This window comes from Crocodylus siamensis, chromosome 5 (assembly GCF_052110815.1).
Source record: "Crocodylus siamensis isolate JL-2025a chromosome 5, ASM5211081v1, whole genome shotgun sequence".
Classification (NCBI taxonomy): Eukaryota; Metazoa; Chordata; order Crocodylia; family Crocodylidae; genus Crocodylus; species Crocodylus siamensis.
The window spans coordinates 156,944,921-156,962,430 of record NC_143399.1 but is presented as its reverse complement, the minus strand read 5'-3'; the positions used below and the strand labels follow the sequence as shown (position 1 = coordinate 156,962,430).

Here is a 17,510-nt window from a genome sequence, read left to right as displayed (position 1 = left end):
AGAAAAATCTCTACTGAGACACTGAGGTAGCTGAGGAACTCGGGTGGCTGATGGGAGTACCTGCCATGGGTCCTGACTATGAGTGGGGTACCAGGATCCTCACTGCTGCGAGTCTGCCATGGCAGTGGCAGCCCTGGTTTGTCTCTGCCTGGTGTTAGGAGCTGGGTTCGGCAGGACTGCATCAAGAATGTATTTGAGGAGCGGGGACAAGTGGAGCAAGCAGGAACCATCCTCACCCCCACCAGTTCCTGACCCCACTCCCCATGAAGCCTTTTAGCTCTATACACATGGGGATGGTAGGGGAATGAATGGGGTACTAGCTCAAAGAGAGCCTGGCCACCCAGCTGTTGTTGCTGGAGTGGAGCTGATGTTACTGCAGAGGAAATGGTACCAAAATCCTTTGGCTACACTGGCTTTCTTCAGGCCAACTGAGAGGAAAAAATAGCAGCCAGCTACTTACTCACTGAGGTGTTGAGGTGCAAAAATCTTGTTAATAAGTAATAATTTCTGGATGTTTTTCAGTTTTTCTGAATTGCATTTGATGTTTTACAGTACTCTGTATTTATTTCTTTTAAAAGGCCAGCCCATGTATCTGTTTAGAAGCAACTTACTTGTTTAGTCACAGTAGATTATAACACAAACTTTGTTTAGTGCTTATTCCAAATTATAGTTCTACAAAATTTTACTGTGTACCTGGAAAACTGACACTGTCATGGAAATCCCTATATTTTGTTTCTTCTGTGATGAAGAATTGCAAAGGTGCAAATTTGTCAAACTGAATAGAAAATTCACATTCTTTCTCCTCCCTGCATCTTAAAATCATAACCCTGCTTGCTCACAAGATGATTTAATCAGAAATAAATTGGAGACAGCCTGCTGTATTTACAGTTGTTGGTTGAGCTAGTATACATCCAAAGCAGTTGGAGTAAGAGTCATAGCAGTGCCAAGTTTACACATACACATGCATGCATGCATGCATACATAAATAATATATCTGTATGTGTGTATGTACATACACACACATGCCTGTGTAATATGTATGTTTGTATACATACACACATGCACACACATATAATTTGAAAAGAAATCTGAGGTACTGTCCTCACAACGTAAATTATTAAAACTTCATTCTTCTCTGTTTCTGAAAAACCTACTCACTCAAAAGTCATACATGGGAAATATATTAATAGGAGTTCCATTCTTAGGAGATATTTATCACAACAGCTAAATACTGTTTTTTTATAGTACTTATTAATTGAATCTCCCAACAAAAGTAAACCTGTTTTGGTTTTTTTTCATTAAATTGGCTGTACATATGTTTGTTGCTAAAACCTAGGGGGTTGTTTGCCTTTTCTTCTTCCTGGGTACTTTTTTTCTGTTAACTCAGAATATATTTTTATTGACTTGAAAAAACAATGTGGGCTCCCTCTGGTGGCTAAAATAGTATCATCAAATTCCAATGGATGGTAGATCTGTTTAGTGAATATGGAGCATGCCTATGGTTTTAACAGTATCTTTAGGGCTGCACTATATAAAAAAAAAAACATCTTGATACCTTTTCCCCCCTCTGTTGGCTCAAAAACTTCTCAACATAATTCAACAACTTTGCGTGAAAGAAACCAGTAGATGCTATGGATAAAATTAATATACTAACAACACTGGATTTAAATCATTTCATGTCTGCAGAGACAAATAAGGAAAGAAGAGTTTGACTACACAGTATAATAATGAGGGAGTTAAATGAATCATATAAGTTACTTGGTAGTAGAAGACGACTGACTAAAAGCGTGACTTAGTCAGGAAGACCTTGCTGTTTACAGCCTTCTATACAATTTTGATTTATTAGAACTCTAAAACTTGACCTGTCTCTTCCCTTCTCTATTCTGGCAATTCCCCATAGTCATCCTAAATAACATAATGAGTGAATCTTCCTTTCAGTGTGTACTGTAAAGGGCTGTGGTTTCATAGTTTCTAGGGTGAGAAGGGACCTGAGCAGATCATCTAGTCCGACCCCCTGCCATGGCAGGAAAGAGTACTGGGGTCAAATGACCCCAGCAAGATGTTCATCTAACCTCCTCTTAAACACCCCCAGGGTAGGAGCCTGCACCACTTCTCTTGGAAGTTGGTTCCAGACCCTAGCCGCCCTGACCGTCAAGTAGCGCCTCCTGATATCTAACCTAAACCTACCCTCTGCCAGCTTGTGACCATTATTCCTGGTCACTCCTGGCGGTGCTCAGGGGAACAGTGAATCCCCCAATGCCTGCTGATCCCCCCTGACTAGTTTATAACAGGCCACAAGGTCCCCCCTCAGCCTTCTCTTTTGGAGGCTGAACAGGTTCAGGTCCCGCAGCCTCTGCTCATAGGGCCTGCCCTGTTGTCCCCTGATCATACGAGTGGCCCTCCTCTGGACCCCCTCCATGTTGTCCACATCCCTCTTGAAGTGCGGCACCCAGAACTGGACGCAGTACTCCAGCTGCGGCCTGACCAATGCCGCATAGAGGGGGAGGATCACCTCCTTGGACCTGCTCGAGATGCATCTGTGGATGCATGACAAGGTGCAGCTGGCCTTCCTAACTGCCTCCCCACACTGCCGGCCCATGTTCGTCTTGGAGTCAATGATGACCCCCAGATCCTTTTCCACCTCCGTGCTGACAAGAGGGGAGTTCCCCAACCTGTAGGTATGGTGCCAGTTGTTCCTCCCGAGGTGCATCACCTTGCACTTGTCTGTGTTGAAACCCATCCTATTCTCATCCGCCCACCCTTGTAACCTGTGTAGGTCTGATTGTAGCCTGTTGCTGTTGCCTGTTCCAATGTGCCCACGTCCCCCCATATCTTAGTGTCATCAGCAAATTTGAACAGGGTGCTTTTTACCCCCTCGTCCAAATCACTGATGAGGATGTTGAACAGTTTGAATTTGTACACTGCAGAACCAAAACTGTCTACATGTTTGGGAAGCAGAGACGCATACAGTAAAAATCTGTGATGATTGATGGGTATTTCCTTGATTAGGCTTTTATAATATTTTTGTGTGCCACTTTATGCAGTCCCTCTCACTAAAGCACCTATCCTATAATAATAACAATAATAATTAGATTGAAAAGAATCAGCTCTTTTCTATAAGCCAAAGCTGGTGACAATTCAGGATTGTTCTCTAAAGTGTACACCAGCTACAGCTGGGGACCATCTCTCACATACAAAACTCCTGTGAAACCAGTCCCAATAAATTCTTCCTCTTTTTCATGAGGAACCATAGCAGCAGCCACCTCCCTTACTGACATCAGAATTCACCCAGTGATCTCTGTGTTATTTTTCCAACAGCTCTCTTTCCATTTGTTACTTGTCCTTTTCATCTTGATCCTCTTAACACTGCATACCCCTGCCTACCCCTGCCTACCCAGTGCATCTTTTCACCTGTCTGACCTGCTCTTCCCCCCCCCCCCCCCCCCCCCCCATCATAATGAGCTTCTCTGTTCTCCTTTGGTGATCTGTTCCCTTTCCCTGTTACAGTAATCCCTTGTGCTCCCATACATGGGTGCCCTGGTGGGGTATGTACAAGTGTTACATTTCAGTAACCCCAGTGTGCCTTACTCCTAGCCCCCATCTCTCCTCTCTGTGACTTGGGCTGCAGTCTGTTGCTGCAGCCTGAGTCACGTAACCTTCTCCCTGTAGCAGCCGAAGGGCTTGGAAAGTCTAGCCCCTCTCCACAGCCCCCAGCCAGCCTTTGGCTTTTAAATGCTGCCCCCATTTCTGGGTTTCAAGCATGGGTTTTTTATATGGTAGGGGTGAGGGTGGGGGGAAAGATTCCCCCCCACCTCCCCAGCAGCACTTGACAGCCCCACACAGCAGCTTGATACAACAGTCAGCAAGCTTGGTTTTTGATGTGCCCAGAGGAGGGATTTCCTTTCTCCCAGCACTTTGATAGCCTGTGCTGCAGCCTCATGCACAAGGCTAAGGGGGCCAGCTAGAAGTGTTGCATGGAGGGTAATTCACCCCCATGCTGTACTTCAGTGCCCGGCTCCTGCATCTTGAAGTGCTACAGGGAGGGGATATATTTTCAACTCCAGCAGTTCAGAGCCCTGCACTTGCAACCCCAGGCATGGTATGTGGGCATCAGCTTGGAGTGCTGTGGGAAAAGCATCACTCCCAAGCAGCACTTTAAAGCCAGCACCTGTAGCACCCCACGTAGAGGCTGCAGGTATGGGGCTTTTAAGTGCCACTTGGCAGAAAAAGTACCTCCACTCATACCAAGTTTCAAGTCCCACACCTGCAGCCCCACACACAGACTGTGGATGCAGGGCTCTGAAGTGCCCTGTGGGAAAGTTACCCTTCTTCCCCTGCCCTCCCTCCCATCTGTGAAGGGATTGAGAGCCCTGATTTCTGACTGTGGTGGCAGGGCTTCCCACAGCCAGAGCCCCAGCAGCAGTGCAAGCAAAGTACCCACACTGTGCCTAGAGCCCCAGCTCTGGCTGTAGTGGTAGGGGTGCAGCCCCAGCTACCCACAGGCAAATCCTTTGGGGCACCAGCCAGTCAGCCCTGATCCTTTGGCTGCTGTCATCGCTATCCAGGCAGGCAGGGGATGCTTCAATGTACACTGGGATATGTGCTCAGGGTGCCTCTGGCTTGGTGCTTCTAGCATTTCAGGCTGCCTGCAGACAGCTCTTTGCATGGATTTAAACTGGTTGAACTTCAAACAGTATAAACTAAGTGGCTGAATTTCAAGTGGTTAAACCAAATGTGCCCATAGACATGCACAAAACACTGGCACTGATATGAGATATAGCTACCATTATCCCAAACTCATTGTTTGCACGTTGTAAGACTTCATAGGACTCAGAATTGTAGGTGTTACCTGTAACAACCTGCAGGTTTGGACACAGTTGTAGGGTGGATGATTTGGAGTGTGACACCTCAAAAAGAAAGCTGCATGTGCATGGAGAATTTTTTAGTAATGCTGCACCTCATGGCTGCAAGCAGCAGGATGGAGCACAAGGCACTTCTAATAAAGATACAAATTCCTGCAGTCCAAGTGAAGTCCCTTTATTATTGCATAGAACTCTGTGCCTAAAACATTATTCCCACACAGAAGAAGCAGCTATATGGCCTGAACAGCTCCTGCTTTAAGATGAGGAAAAGTCTCAAGGACCGGAAGATGGATACACAATATGTAATAAGAACATGTCAATTTTTGCCAATGAATATATTAAAAATATATTAATAGTCTTGTGTTTTATGTAGAAGTGCTTTAGTCCTGGGCTAGCAGTCTCAGTAAGTATTTTATTACCAGGCTCTGACCCGTCCAGTACCCCATTGTAAAAGATCTTTAAAAGGTATTACTGTCCTTCTGCTAAAATATTTTTTCCTTCTCTGTGGGAGGCTTTAACTCAATCCCTCCTCTTTTCTGTGTCTGTGATAAGAAAGTAAGTTTAGCCCCATGCTTGTCAAAGATCAAGGTGTTCCAAAAACAGTTATTAAAGGCAGTGAAATAATAATGTGTCCTTTTTAATTTCCTGGGCATAATGATTTCTTGAGAGGGTGTAAGCTCAGTGAGCTTTGTGGCCACGTTAAGTTACACCATTCAGGATGAAAAAAAAATTACTAGGTATTTTGGTATCTTAAAGAATGCATTGAGCTACAGGAATGAAGTGTGGAACTTTCTAAATGTGGGTTTTAATATCATAGACTAAGGCCTTTCCTATGTTAGATTTTTTCCCCTAACATATAATGATGTCAGGTCTTTTCTAAAATGTTTACTTGGGGTGTGCTGACTGTCTTAGGACTCACTCAATGTAGCTGGCAGCAATGAATTGCTGAAACATTGCTTTTATTGGCGGCAGTTTGGCAGCTCATTATATTAGATGTATTTGGTTTGTATCACATGGTGCTAGGGGACAGACACAGCTACCAGCACTCTCATCAGCATAAGATTTCCTTTGTGATATCCAGTCCATTGGAAAATTCATTACCTCTCTTCATTTTACTACCCAAGTGGTGCCAAGGATGTCAAGACTAGTTGCATCCCTACTCCTTGGGAGTAACGGCAGGTGTAGCTTTGACATAGCTGCTAGCCTCTTTGAAGCCTACGTACAACATAAGGGAATGCTGGAGGTAAGAGGGAGCGTTCTGGTTAGGTTTTGGCACCATTACTTTCTAGTAAGAACATATATGACTCAAGAACCATGTGCATGTGTGTATATAGTCCAAGGGGTCGTGTATGTTTGTATATATGGAGCCAAATTCCCTCTATCAGCCCGTACCATAAAAATGTTGTTTATTTCATATGGATTGGAAACTGGCTAAATGACCTTAAGCAGAGGCTATCTATGGAGATGAAGATAGATTGTATCTACTTAGTGCTGCAATACTGGTGTCTTTCAGGAAATAAGGCTACAGTTGTGCCTAACCCATAAGTTGTGGACACAAGGGTGGAGAAATAATACTAGCATTCTCTCCTGCCCATTTTTTTCACATATCTCCAGGGGTCAGGCACAATTTGGCTTTATCAACCACAATAAATTCAGTACAGCTATATAGAGAAACTGTACTAGTCTAGCATAATATCATATTTGTATAATCTGGATTTATTAGTATATCATTTATGCAATCTGGATTTTGGAGCTGTGAAGGAACTTTGACAGTTTTAAAGATCCTACAGTTTTAAATTTATTCACGTTTATCTTCAGCCTATATTTATCTTGCCTACAGCAGAAGTACCTGGAATTAAGGGCATTCAGATTCCCAGTAAGAAAATGGACAGTTTCTGAAAAATAAATAGTATCCTGCCTTTGGCAGGTAGAGAGAATTTGTGTGTAAGAACTGTATGAGCTGAAGCATAAGTAAAGGTACATAGCAACCCAAATATAGCCCAGGTATACATTTGGATAGAGCCGTACCATGGTTTTGGTTTAATACATTTTTAATTTGTTACATAATCTAATGTAACATCTTATGTATATTTGCCCTTACTCTTCTATCCCTGCTGGTAAGCAGCAAGTGTGTGGCTTGATGTTTGCATTCAAACTGGCAAGCTGGTAAATGGAGGTTTTGCTAAGTACTTAGTGAAGTAATAGCAAACACTGCAACTTTTAAGAACTTCTTGCATCTTACAAATTAGATGGCATTCGTGTTTGTGTTATGGTTTGTTATGGCTGTTTAACTCAAAGTATATTTGCAGAGAGGGAGTCTGAATTTAGTAAATCAATATAATAAAGCCTTTGATTTTGAAAACAGCCAGCTAGCTGTAACTTCAGTGTTAGTATTTCAAGGCCTCTCACTGATATTTTAGAAGTTTGTGGTTGTCTGAGCTTCCTTTTTGGGCCCTTGGGAAATAAGAGAATGGTAAATCAAAGCCCAGATCACTGTTTGCATTTATTTTACTTCTCATTTATGACATGTATGCAAACACTTAAAAAGAAAGACTGAAAAGGTATAATCATAATAAGATTCCTTTTGTAGAGCAAAGGGGAATATATTTCTTGTCTATTACACTATGCCTTGATACACCAAATAACCAGCTCATTGGGTTTGGTAGTTCATTAATAATTCTAATTTCAGGATAGCACTTTTAGAAAAATACTGTTTATACTTCAAGGATAATTTAAGTACTGATTTCTGCAGAAGGACAATAGCTGGAAACTATTTATTGTTTGTAAAATGCAGTTTAATTTTTTGTGCTTTTCAACTCCAAGACAATCAATTGCAACAAAAGATTTTCAAAAGCACAAATGGTGTTTAAGCCCCATTGTTAATTGAGCTGTCTGTGGCTCTGAGAATCTCCTTGGGATTTCCCATATATTTAATTTAAAATGCTTATAGAAAATATTGCCATTGCAATATTGCAAACTCAGGTTTGGCTTTGTAGCTCTGAGGCTTTGCACTTAACTGTAATTGTGACAGTAGATAACCACTGCTAATACTCCTTTTACATCGTGCGTGTGCGTGTGTGGTGCTGTCACTTCTAGGATAGCTAAAATGAGATTTCTTCTATCACTAGGTTTAGAGACTAAGATCTAATACCTTGCGGCTAGATTCTCATCTGATGGAAATCAGTAGCACTGCATTAATGTTAATGGTACTTTGTCCTTTTACACTGCCCAAGTCTCTGGTCTTAGTTGTGTTCTTGGATTGTGACTTAGCTTTCATTAGTCTCAGATTGTCTGCCTTGCAGATGTGATCCATTCAGTACTTCTTAAAATCTCTATGTCTAGCCTCTATCTGCAATGTGGGGTTAGTCTCCTCTTACAGTTTGCACTGAAGTTACTGAGTTGTGGTCCCCAACCTTCTCTTAGAAACAGGCCCCCCAAAATGAATTTTTCTGTAAGTATTTTACATTGGACCTCAGCAACAGTTCTTTTCCCCTGCAGTAGTTCTCTTTCCTTGGACCTTGGCTATTCAAAATGACACTGCTCACATTTCCAGTATTCTCACTACTGACACATCACTCCCTTATTTGCTTGTTTACATTGGCTATGCAGTCATGCCATGCCACTTCATTGGCAAACCAGGGCTGCTCTTAGATCACAAGGAGTGCATTGTTCCTGCAATTCTGTTACCCAACCAAAAATGCCTTCCTCATCTAGCTCTGAACTACTTACCTCTTCTCTCTATATTCAGTCTCTGGCTGGCCATCTCTTCTCTTAGTTTGTCTCTCTAGTAAACCCTGCTCTGTCATCTTGCCTTCTTCCCCACCTGCTTGTCCTCCACTCTGCCAGTTCCCATCTACGGCCAGGTACCCTTCAACCTCCGCTCATGTATCTTATCCTGTAACTCTCACACTTCTTTTTAAACCCTTTTTAGTTTTAAAGCTTAATTTCTTCACTAAACTATTGTAAATGTTTTCTGCATTCTAGTTTGAATGCTGGGAGTTTTAACATTGTATTTGTGGATAGCACTGACTGTAACTTCAAGCCAAGTTGTGATACCAACATCTCTTCATGATGCACCCTCAGAAGGTGCAATCTTTTATTGCTTTTATATATCTCGGTGTTATGCTGACATCCTGGAGAGTATTTCCCTTTCTTTTGAAGACTGACATTTTTTTTTTTAGACTTAAAGGGATATTTCTGAAAATCTTCTTTTCATAATGTTAGTTTCCAGCCTTGCTGAATATATTTCTTCATGTTTCCTGTATAATGTGCGATGCAAGTTCAGCTTTTCAGGTGGTCCCCCTGTCCTCCCACAAAAAGAATCACTCCCCAGTACCGCCCTCCCCCCAAAAATCAATACGGTCCATCTCCAAGTTGCTTTGACTTGTCTTCTGCCACAGTACATATTCCTAACCATGCAATTCAGTGATAAAAGGGTTAAATTGAATGTATACACTTCTAGTGAACTAGGAGAGTTACTGTCAGAGCTGTAAATGCATTAAACAAGTTAAGCGAGCTTATTGGTATTCTTCATTACATTTCAAATAAAGAATGGCAGACAAATGGTAACCTGATCAGCCGATTACAGCATCCTTTGTGCGAGTTCCTGTACTTAAAGATGACATAATTGTCGGCCAATGAAAGTAATTGCCAAAGAAAGAAGATTGCCCCTCTCATGAGAATAGAGTGGTCACTGCCATAAATTGTTTTATTTTCTGATGGTTTCTCATAAAAATGGTGATTCAGAATCTTTGAATACTTTAGTCAATAGAAATTTAAATTCCTGGTCACTGGAAATACAGTGTAAATGGTATCACTCAAGAAAGGAGCAGTGGTTGTACAGTGATGCCTATTTGCAAGGGTTGATTTCAGGTATTAAAATCTCAGTCAATTTAAAAACAGCTCTTTTGCATTATTACATATTGATGCTACGTACTCTTCCTGCCTCCAAGTATACTTAGTTCTGTTCTGTTTTGCAGGTGTCACCGTTAATTTCCTTACTGTATTTAAAGCATTGCAGTAAATCCACTATATTGATTACAATTTACATGTAAACTGTTTGTTACCTTTGTATTATTATGGTTCACCATTAAAGCAGCAGAAGGATGTAAAAGAAATAAGTACATGTGCTTTGCCATTTTCTGGTGGAAACAAAGTCATTTCCTCTAGGGCTTAGGCATAGTTCAGAGGTTCTCAACCTTTTTAGAATCAAGGTACCCCTCGTTAGAGTCAAGCCCCCCTAAAAAAAAAGCCATCTCTTAGTTTTCTTTTGTTTTACAAAAGAGGAAGAATGTAGCGATTTTCTGTTGCAGAGAACTTGGAGGTTTTTGTAAGCGGTGTAGTTCAGATCAGTAGTGAACAGACCAAACATTCACCCTTTAGTGGGGGAGGGCAAATCTTAGACCAGGTTGTGCCACTTTTAAACCAACTTGTGTGCGCCAAACTTCTGTTATGGGTACAGACCACTTTCCAATCACTTATACTGTTAAAAGTGTAATGTCTATACCTGGCCAAAAAGTTGTAAAACACTTCCGCTTTCTGTGCATTGTCCATTATTAACTTTCTTTTCCTATTTGGTAAGAGGCCTATATTTTCCTTGGTCTGAAAGACCAGAACAGGTCAGAATAATTTTAACACTATGGTTCCTATTTGAAATCTCTGGGTTTAGCTTGTGAATCATGTTTGCACACCTAACTGTACTAACATTGCATGGCACCCCTGCAGCACTTTTGAAAGGATCTCAAACCACCCCAGGATGAGGTGGCACTGTGTTTGAGAACGAGTGGCATAGTTCCTGAAATCAGTGGAACTTGGTCTCCACTGGTAAACTTCTGGATATTAAATCTTAATGCATTCTCTAGTTTTTCCATCCTCCTCGTCCTCCTTCAGCTACAGATTTTGACAAAACCTGATACAGGAGTCTTATCCAAGAGTAAACTGAACATCAAATGCAAGCATGTGATACTTTAAAATGCATTTTTTTAATGCGATGCTTCTGTTTGTAGCACAGGAAGCATGATGAAAATGACCGTTCTTTTGTCTCCGACTTCATAAATGAAAATGGTCAGGGAAAGATACCTCAATCATGATCTGTCAGAGCTCTGAAAGACTCAGACCCCGATTCTTTGCTCCATTACCCAGTTTTACACAGATGTAAGTCAGTGGACTCCCTCGATCTCTTCTCTCATGAATTGGTAGAAAATAAACATAATGAAAATGACATACAGGAATAGCACTATGCAATAGACAGTACCATAACCTTCAGTTTAATTTGTGATTGTAGAGCTTTTTATTCATCATCATCTCTGGTATATTTAGTTGCTGAAATTTGTTACTGCCAGATGCAATCTCAGTATAATGATTGTTGTTAAAAAGTCAGTATTTACTGTGTGGTAGTTCTCAGTAGTATTAGAGATAACTTGGCTGATTACAATGTTTATGGAAGGGAAGGGCTGATTATCCTCAAGTATCTTTTTTGTTTTCACTTACTGCAACTGGGTTGCAAGTTGTGCACTGATTGATAGTCTCTGATAGCTATATCTGCATACCCAATTGTTGACTGTGTGGATGGTAAGCTGAGTTTGCTGAAAGGAAGCCACCAGCATTTTTTAATCTATTCAAACCTGCATTTCAGTCTTGCTAAGTTTTGGATATCTAGGCAAATACTTTTTTTCCTTTGTTGGAAAATCTGTAGACTTTCTTCTCCCAGCCAAGCAGTGGTTCTAGGGGGATTGAGTGATGGGATTGGAGGTGGGAGTTATAAACAGACCTGAATCTCTAGGCAAACCTGGAGTGGCTGATTTCTAGCCGGGGCCTGCAAACTAAACTGCAGGGTTTGCAAACTCTATTGCAACCCAAACCTGCCAGGGTTTACACAGCTCTAGTTACTATTATTGCTCCTGGTAAGGCTTATTATCCTGTCATAGAAGATGTAAGAAGATCCATCTCTCCACTTTAAACATGATAAGCCTTTGTCACCTACAATGCAATTAATGTTAAAAATAGAAGAGTGCCTATGATAAGATTGTGACTTGCAGGCAGTGAGCCATTGTCCAAGTAACAGGACCGTTGGCCTGCACAGAACTGTCAGTTTGCTGATTGCCATTTCTCTCTCAGTTTGATGAAATATTCATGTCTTTGCTCTGCTCTCTGCAAGCACTATTGATTTCTTGTATAAACGCTGCTATATTTAGTCTAGACAAATGGAATGTGGATTGCTGCTGAATAAATTGGATGAAAGGCTGGGTTCTTGCCTGTTGCTTTTTCTTGGTCTGGGGCAATTATTTATAATCAAGAGTAGTTTTTGTAAGTTAAGGGTGATTTTTTACAATTTAGTGATTAGTCTCAGAACAAAAGCAAGCAGTTAGGAACAATCATTCTGTTGGGATAGCAGGTTAAGAAGTCAAATTATGCTTTGAGGTTTACAATCACTTTTCAGGGGGTAGAAAATGTTTGATGTTTCCAGTTTATTGACAGAAATAGAATACGATAACAAGGAGAGATTTTGGTGTTTTATATCTCCCACTTTACATTTATTTATCATGTGCAAGTATACTCCTCTGGCTTTGTTGTAGGGTTTAAATTCAGCTGTGTGCTTCAGCTTTCAGTCTTACTAATATTATTTGAAACATGGAAACATTTCTACTATATTCAGTTCCTGTCTTTGTTTTGAACAAAAGGAATAGTTAAAGTGCATAAAGATTAAAAAAAAGGGGAGAGAACATGTATGGAAACATGTAATCCATATCTAGTCCCTTGAGGGATGTTATTTCCACTTACTGGTTCCGGGTTTCTATGGGAAACTAGTTAGTGCTTGTGTATCGCTGTCCCCTTGTGGATAGAGTAAGAACTGCTTAGGTGTATGTCCTAGACCGTGTACTGCTAACTACTCTTTTAGCTGTATGGTAAGTGTTTCTATCCACACACGCGATATGAAAATAAGTGGCCCTGTTATGTAGTATAGTGAATTTCTTTACATTTTATATATATATGTGTGTGTGTGTGTGCGTGTGCATGTGTATCTATCTATCCAAGTTATATAATATAAATATTAATTAAATTAATTATAAATATATATAAATTTAATTCACAGATTAAAGGCATTTTTTATTACTTGGTGTTATGTTATGCTAACAATGTATTCTGTTATTGAAATAGAAACAGTCTTTTTAGGAAAACGTTTGTGATGAGCAATGCGTAGAACATCTACAGTAGGCATGTGAATAGTCACTATTTAAAAATAAGTGCATCAATACTTTAAAAAATGCATTTGTCCTTTTCTTCTCTCACATGGTATCATATATTCTGTGCATTTCCTCTGTTTAGTATGAAGTCCAGCATGTTTGTACATAACTACGTAATATATGATATTTGTATAGGTGTAATGCCACCTTCAGTCAGTCTAAAAGCTAGCTTTCTCCTGTTAGAAAAACATTTTTCACAATCCAGGACTCTGGGGCTTTTACCTTATGTTAAATAATGCACATACACTGAGAGAGACTGTTACCCAGTATCACTAACCAGTAATAAACTGAGTACTGCTCAGCTGGCTTTTGACATGATGCAGCATTTTCTAGGAACCGGGAGTCCTCATTATTCTAGAAGGGAGCATGTCCTAAAAGAATGAGGAAAACAGCATCTTGGTTCGGAAAATCTTAGATTGCAAGTGGAAATGACTGGACTCTGTGTGTAATTTTCAATGAAAGCCATTTTGCTAGCTCTATAACTTGAAGGAAATTTTGAGTTAAGTATGCAGGCTGCATATTTTTATTCTGTTGCTCCGATGAGCTTTATTGTAATTTTTCCTTTTGTTGTTGTTGTTCTTGTACAGTGGATGTAAAGTCAGAGGTGCCTGTGGGATTGGAGCCTATCACACCATTAGACTTGCGAACTGATCTCAGGATGATGGTTCCCATGGTGGACCCAATTATGCGTGAAAAGCAGCTACAACAAGAGCTACTTTTGATCCAGCAGCAGCAGCAAATTCAGAAACAGTTGCTGATTGCAGAGTTTCAGAAACAGCATGAAAAACTGACCCGGCAACACCAGGCTCAGCTCCAGGAGCACATTAAGGTAGCAAAATGTTTTTGTTTTGTCCCTTTGCTCCACCACAAACTGAGCATTCCCAAACGAATGCTGGGTAAGGGAGAGTTCCTGGAGGTTTTAGTGTTAATTAGAGACGGAGGTTTGAATGATGGTGACTCTGCATGCCAATGATATGGAGAAGTGATGAAAAGCCAAGCTGGATTGGATAGTGAAAATGTTTTCATGCATTCACATAGGTTTTATTGAAATATATTACTGTTCAGCCTAGAGAAAATCAAGGCACTCTAAATTGAAATACTTTTCTCCCATTCAGGTGACATTTCCATATTCATTCAAAGAGTGTATTTTGCACCAAATATGGCTGCCCTTTTTGTGGCAGAATTCATTTAGGCATAATAATTGTGATTGCTTGTTTTTTGAAGCTGTTTGAGTTCATGCCCACAAATCAGATATATATGTAGCAGCAAATATTTGCATCCCTAAAACTGGAGTCAGACTCTGAAAATTTGACGTTTTACTTGTCTCCAAGCTAGCTCACACAATGTGAAGGAAAACGATTTATGGGATAAAACCTGTCATGGGAGAAATACTGGCACAGTTTTCTTTTTGACTGAGCATTCATGGGCTTGCCTTTTCCCTTCTGAAATATCTTAGTATCTTTGCTAATGTGGTGAGCTCTATGTGATGAGGCAGACTGACAAATTCAGTTGAGCATAGCAGCCAGAGTTTGATGGTACATTGGCAGAGACTAGAGATACTGTGCAGGTATTCCACTCTTGGCAAAAGAGAAAGAGGCAAAGCCACTGCAGCCAGTTACTACTTGATATTAGAGTCATTTTAGTGAAATCTGATAATGTAGTATACCACAGAAAAGTGAGTTAAGAGGTAAAAAAAAAAAAAAAAAATCAAGACGTTAGGATAGAGGAAAGTACTGCTATTTGGTTATTGCAGGAGTTTATTTTGGCCAGCACTGACCTAGAAAACAATGGAAACTGCACTTTCTGATATCTTTTTCTTCTGTGCAAGTTACAACAGGAACTCCTAGCCATTAAACAACAACAAGAACTCATTGAAAAAGAGCAGAAATTGGAGCAACAGAGACAAGAACAGGAACTGGAGAGGCATCGAAGGGAACAGCAGCTTCCTCCTCTCAGAGGCAAAGAAAGAGGCCGAGAAAGTAAGAGCCACTGTACCATCCTCCAGCCTATAAAGTAATATGTTCTGTGTCTCTATGCAGTGGATAATGACCACAAACTCAAAGCAAAATATTAGTACGTGACATATTCAGCCACAGGAGTCAGAGGTGTGACTGCAAAAATGCAGACCCACCTACTACTCTCACAAAGCCACAATGTTAGTTTACTTGTGCAAATTGAGAGGGTTGTAGGAAAATCTATTCTGCCACACCTGGGAATCTTCTGCTCTGGTATCTAGCTTTCCATTTTAAAAAATGAAAGGCTATGCAGTTAGACTGTAAAAAGTTTAATTTAAGGTCTTCTGTCTCAGGAGCTGCTTTATTACCTCATTGAGAGTGCACTACAAAGCAGCAGGCTTCTTTGCTGGCAAAGAAAGTAATTTGAACAATGCTTCAAGACTGAAAATGTAATATAGTATTTAATAATTTTTCCAGCAAACACAACTGATCACTTCCGTTTTTGTTACAAAGCTGAGTCTTTCTAGACTGACTTTTCATTGTCACTGACAGTACTCCATAAAACACGAACACGTTTTTTTTTCCTAGCTTTCATGGGGCTTTAAGGCCAGTGGGGAAAAAAAGAAAGGACAGTACTCACTAGAGGAAGACAGACACAAATCATTCCCCTCAGTGAGGTCAGGTTAAAATCAAATAATTCCAGGGTATAAGGTGTGTTGTAAAGGGATTTGCAATGAAATAACCAAAGGTACCTGTACTGGCACACTTAAAGGAGCACAAAGTGTTAGTTAATAAAGAGCAACCTGTAAGAGCTCTGCAGAGCATACTAAGCCTTCCTTTTTTTAAGGAAAATTGTAGCAATTTAGCTGCAACATGTTCTAGGCTTTAGAAACCAATGTTTCACTGGGACTCCAGTGAAATGATACACATGGATCTTTGCCTTTGCCCACTAGCTCTCACTCTCTATGTAACACATACTGAGGAAATGTTGTGTGGTCACTGCATTTGTGCTTCGTAGAGTGGTGCTGAGCATACTCAATACCACAGCACACTTTTTTAGCATACGTCCCACTTATACCAAGGAATTTCTTTTTTACCTAATGCAGAGTGCACTAAAAATGGCAGGCTTGGAATTGCAGTAGAGGTGCGATAGAAATGCCCTCAGGCTCTCACAGAGGCTATGATCACCAGGCTTTGATGCTCCCATAGTGAGAGCAAGTGGACAGGGAGCACAGGCACAGTTGGGAAGCAGTTGGGCCATGGTCTTAGAAAGCTCTGTCTCTTTCACAAATGAGCTTTGGAAAATGTCCTTGTCTCAGAGGGTGAAGTTAGCGACTGCTCCTTGTCTTAGAGCTTTAGTTAATATTTTAGGTATCACTCAAGGCCAGATCATTAAGTATCTTAAAAATAAAAACTGAGATCTGGGGCTTTGCATTATTCTTTTGGGAGTCAGTATGGTGGGGAGAGGGGAAGTTAGATGCACTGTTAGCATTGTTTTAGTTCAGTGGAGATACTCTTCAAAGGGACTCGGACAGCATTATATTTCTGTCAGCATTTCTTTTTCCCTAATGATTTAAGGACTTGATTTGAGAGCTGGGAAGGATTTACAGGTTATAGGACCTGATCCAAAGTCCATTGAAGTCACCTTAAAGATTCCTTGGGCCTTTAATAGACTTTGAGATCAGGCCCAGAAGGAGAATGAAGTCATATGCTGAGCAGCAGCATAATTCAGACCTTCTTTCATTTTTGTTGTGATTTTCATTTTTGGTGTTTACATTTTATGGCACTTTCCACAGCAAATTGTGTGTGTGTTAATATTATTTTGTTTGGTGCTGTACCAAATAGGAAAAGTTTAATCTCTGTGTGTTTCAGGGGCAGTGGCTAGTACAGAAGTAAAGCAAAAACTTCAAGAGTTCCTTTTGAGTAAATCAGCAACAAAAGACTCTCCAGCTAATGGGAAGAATCATTCCATGAGCCGCCACCCCAAGCTCTGGTACACGTATGTTCGGTGTTAAGCTGTTTTTATGCCTCACTGGGGTATCAACTAATGGTGGGCATCAGGATTCCTCTCCAACGGAGATACCGGGAATCTGTTCAGAACAAACAAGAAACAAAACGTTAACCAAACAGCTTAACAAAGAAATAAAATAAAACATTTTGGGTTTTTTTTTAACCAAAATGAGGAATGTCGAGGGGCCTTTCTTTATTATTTCAGGTCATGTGTTACTCACCTTTAGTTTCACATTAAAGCCATCACCAAAGCTCAAAACAGAGCTCACTCCAAATGGCAGGGTTTTGAGTCAGAATTTGAGAGTGCAGATGTGTCCAGGAAAACTGATGAAATCTTTTCAAATTTGCTTGGAATTTACAAGCTTGTGAGCCAGGCTCAAGTTCTGTGTTTGCAATGCAACTAGGCAATTTTTGCAAGATTATAGAACTGGTCATGAATT

General features: G+C 40.6%; 1 protein-coding gene across 5 annotated transcripts in view; it reads left to right on the top strand.

Annotated features, from left to right (window-relative positions):
* The window catches only part of HDAC9 (histone deacetylase 9), a 500,007-nt gene that overhangs the window by 421,791 nt on the left and 60,706 nt on the right, over window positions 1-17,510 (top strand). For 2 of the 5 annotated variants that reach the window (XM_090046827.1, XM_090046825.1), the window contains exons 2-4: window positions 13,693-13,934; window positions 14,934-15,084; window positions 16,933-17,059. In XM_090046827.1, coding sequence (XP_089902953.1) covers window positions 13,693-13,934; window positions 14,934-15,084; window positions 16,933-17,059 — 520 coding nt within the window. The remainder of the gene's footprint in view (window positions 1-13,692; window positions 13,935-14,933; window positions 15,085-16,932; window positions 17,060-17,510) is intronic. The other 3 variants (XM_090046829.1, XM_090046828.1, XM_090046826.1) reach the window with 3 other exon arrangements.